At 42.4% G+C, this 3,936-nt stretch overlaps 1 protein-coding gene across 1 annotated transcript; it reads right to left on the bottom strand.

Moving 5' to 3' along the window:
- Positions 1 to 1,978: 1,978 nt before the first annotated feature.
- LOC120103162 (interferon alpha-1-like) lies at positions 1,979 to 2,533 on the bottom strand. The gene has a single exon (XM_039111557.1). The coding sequence runs from the start codon at positions 2,531 to 2,533 to the stop codon at positions 1,979 to 1,981; it is 555 nt and encodes a 184-aa protein (XP_038967485.1).
- Between the last annotated feature and the right edge of the window lie 1,403 nt (positions 2,534 to 3,936).

The following is a 3,936-nucleotide window of genomic DNA, read 5'->3' as shown; positions in this document are numbered from 1 at the left end:
CAGTCTAAGACACTGATGCCCAAATATTTGTCAGCCTCCGTTATTATAGAATATTCAATTCAGTGATTAGTCTTCCATGTCCGATGTGTCTAAAGGCAGAATAATTCATTTAATCGTGACAAACAGCAAGGGCTTTGAGTGTCTCAATTCTCTGTACATTTACGTTTATTCTTTCCTCTCTCCTGAGGTGTTGGTTTGATGGTCAAAGTCTCCAATTCTGATCTGTGTCTCTTCTCTTTCCTAGAAAGAAAACCCTGAGGTTGGTTTGTGGCACTGAACTAAAGATAGGATGTCATTGAAATGAAAGCTGAAAAAGAAACAGATGTGTCATCTAAGCAAGAGAGTAGTAGCAAAAATGTTCGAAACTACAAGAAAAGGAAAAGATCTATGGCCATTCGTAAGATAATGTTATGAAAGTGACTATATTTTCAGGTGATTTCATTATCAATGAAATCTGCATAAAAATTTCAGTAATATTTCTCTCAGAAGGATCCTACTTAAAATACATGTGGAGCCATGAAGGTAACAAAGAACCAAATGCTGAACTCAACCTGTCACAATACCTGATTTGACATTAGAGCTTACATCTAAGAGGGGGCTCCTGCACTGGCCAACACTTACCACAGAACTCTTATATTCCCTGCCAATAAACAGAGACTCACAACTGTTCACTGGGAAAATGAAGAGCTGATATTTCGGCCTTGGGAACCATTGAAGAAGAGGGAGTAGAAGAATTGGAAAAGCCAGAGGCAGTGGATGACTCAGCAAAGCCGTGTTCTTGAACACAACAGAATAGTTACTCATGTGAACTGTGAGTGGCTATGACTGAATTGACATGACCACACCAGACAAAATATCAGCTTGGAAAACAGAGGCAATTCCACCTCCAGCTGAGGAACGATGGAAAAATATTGGTGCTGGAGGAAAGAGTTTCCAGTATCATCAGGGATGGGGCCCCTGAGAGTGGCTGCCATGCTCCATGAGATGGTGCTGTACCATGCACAACTAGTAATTCAAAGAAGATGGATCAAAAGTAGAATAATGAGGAGTAAGCAGAGGAGGAAGAAAGAGGAGGCTGAAGAAGAGTAACAAACAGAGAAATAGAAAGTGGGAAGAGGAAAGGTCCCGGATATAGAGAAGGAATAGTGTTTCAAAGGGTTGATTTTAGAGTCATTTCACTCCTCTGGTTGGATTTATTCCTAGGACTGGATTATGAGGCTATGAGGAGTGGGTTTAAATCCCACTTTCTTCTTTTTTTCCCTTTCTGTGTGCCATATAGGCAGACTAGTCATTGTTTTATCTGTTTTGCATTGCTCTACATGACCTCACTAATATTTAGAACCTCAAACAACTAAACTCATTATCGATAAAAGAAGATAAGTATATGAGATCAAGGAAATCAGGTGCTAAATTAACCCAGGACATATTTGGTCAAAGTAGACTAAGGAATGTGAGGAGCAAGACTCTCTGGTTGTCTTCTGCACAGCAGCTGTCTATCCATCCAGAATACTATATGCCAGAGAGAGGTAGGTGAAAATATCTAGGGCTTCTCTAAATACTGTGCAGTGTATGTGTCTATCCACTCTGATATTTAAAAAGTGTGCATTTGTACAATAGTTACAGTGTAGACTCTAATGTTAAAAATAATTATTAATGTGAAAGAGAGAGCAAATTAATCAATACAAAGTGTCTTATAAAGCAAATTTATTTGAATTCAAAATAATTTAATTGCAAATGACAATTAGCTATAGCAAAAATAAAAGAATAAAAGATTTAGCATAAATATCTTAACATACATTACAGCATTCTAATAAATAAATAAATGAATGAATCAATCAATCAATAAATAAATAAATAAATAAATAAATAACCAAATGGATGCAGATACAAAAAGAGTTTAACATATTGAAAATAATTGCTCATAATGTGAGATGCAATGTTGTAGTCCAGGAGAATCCTCTCCACTTTGTCTCAGAACTCATTCCTTCTCTTCACTCAGTTTTGCCAGGAACATATCTGAATAAACCAGGGCTCTCCGGACCTCTACTCTAACCACTTCCCAGGCACAGGGGCTGTGTTTCTTCTGTTTCAGGTACATGGTGATCCTGCCGAAGTATTCCCTCACAGCCAGCCAGGAGGGTTCCTGGGTCAAGGGAACTTCCTGCTCTCCAACCTGCTGATTCTGACAGGCTTCAAGATCTTTGAGCTGCTGGTAGAGGTATTTGCAGAATGACAATCGGAGGGTTTCATCCCAAGCAGCCCGTGACTCCTCTGATTCGAAGAGGGTCAGGACCTGCTGAGTCAGAGTTTCCAGGACAGAGATGGCTTGAGACTTCTGGATCTGCTGGGCATCAACCTTCTCCAAAGGGAGTTCAAAGTACTGTATGTCCTTCAGGCAGGAGACAGGGGACTGTCGACTCATTTGTTTCAGGACTGTGAGGTTATGAGTGCGAGGTAGGTTACATCCCAGACAGCAGGTTGACCAGTGGCTCATAACTACCAGAATCGTGAGGAATGCACAAACCATAGCCATCGTGGATCTTGCATATTCGATGACTCTCTGAGCAGCGTGTTTGTGTCTTCCCCTGTAGGTTCTCTGATAACCCTGCTGTATGCATCTATCTTAAATACGGGCAAACACAAGTTTCTCCTTTCTGAATGCTCTCCCCCACTTTGCAATTCTCTTTTCACTTTCTTTACCTCACTCTCTGCTTGCTTCTGGCAATTTTTTTCTCAAGGATTTGGGTTCCATTAATATTTTCTCTTTCACTGCCACCCTCAAAAAGCTATGCTACATGACTTCTCTTAAATTACATTAAAATTGTCACTAACCACTATTCTATAGATATGTAGTCTTTATTAGAAATTTATACATCTATTGCAAACACAAAACTTTCTCTGTGGTTGTATTTAAAAGGTATTGTAATTCATTTACAATTATTTTTAATTTTAATTATGCTATGTACATAAATATTTGCATCAAAATGTTAAGGGCAGTGCAAAATCTTTCTAAATTAGAAATACTATTGTGGCCTGGCAGCTGCATTGTATAGGCAAAAGGGTATAGGACATCATTCTACAGAGCAAGTTCCAGACGAGTCAGGACTACACAGAAAAACCCTGTCTCTACGGAAATCATACCGAGATAATGGTATACTTCAAAATTTTATATTGTGGGAAGTCCCACACCCGCAGATCCCGGCCTGCAGCAGCTCTCTGCTCCCAGACCCCGTGAGAGAGAGACCCAACCGCCTGGTCAGATGGGTACTCCTAAGGCTGCAGAGCGGAAGAGACCACCAACACTGCCCATGCCTGCCCACATCCCTGGCCCAAGAGGAAACTGTATAAGGCCTCTGGGCTCCCGTGGGGGAGGGCCCAGGAGCGGCAGGACCCCTGCCTGAGACACCGCTGGAACCTGAAGGAAACAGACGGGATAAACAGTTCTCTGCACCCAAATCCCGTGGGAGGGAGAGCTAAACCTTCAGAGAGGCTGACAAGCCTGGGAAACCAGAAGAGACTGCTCTCTGCACACACATCTCGGACGCCAGAGGAAAACACCAAAGGCCATCGGGAACCCTGCTGAACTGAAGCTCCCGGAATGGGCGGCGCAGGTCTTCCTGATTGCTGCCGCTGCAGAGAGCCCGTGGGCAGCACCCCACTAGCGAACTTGAGCCTCGGAACCACAGGTAAGACCAACTTTTCTGCTGCAAGAAAGATGCCTAGTGAACTCAAGACACAGGCCCACAGGAACAGCTGAAGACCTGTGGAGAGGAAAAACTACACGCCCGAAAGCAGAACACTCTGTCCCCATAACTGACTGAAAGAGAGGAAAACAGGTCTACAGCACTCCTGACACACAGGCTTATAGGACAGTCTAGCCACTGTCAGAAATAGCAGAACAAAGTAACACTAGAGATAATCTGATGGCGAGAGGCA

The sequence above is a fragment of the Rattus norvegicus genome, chromosome 5, assembly GCF_036323735.1.
Source record: "Rattus norvegicus strain BN/NHsdMcwi chromosome 5, GRCr8, whole genome shotgun sequence".
Lineage (NCBI taxonomy): Eukaryota > Metazoa > Chordata > Mammalia > Rodentia > Muridae > Rattus > Rattus norvegicus.
This window is presented reverse-complemented; position numbering and strand designations above follow the sequence as displayed.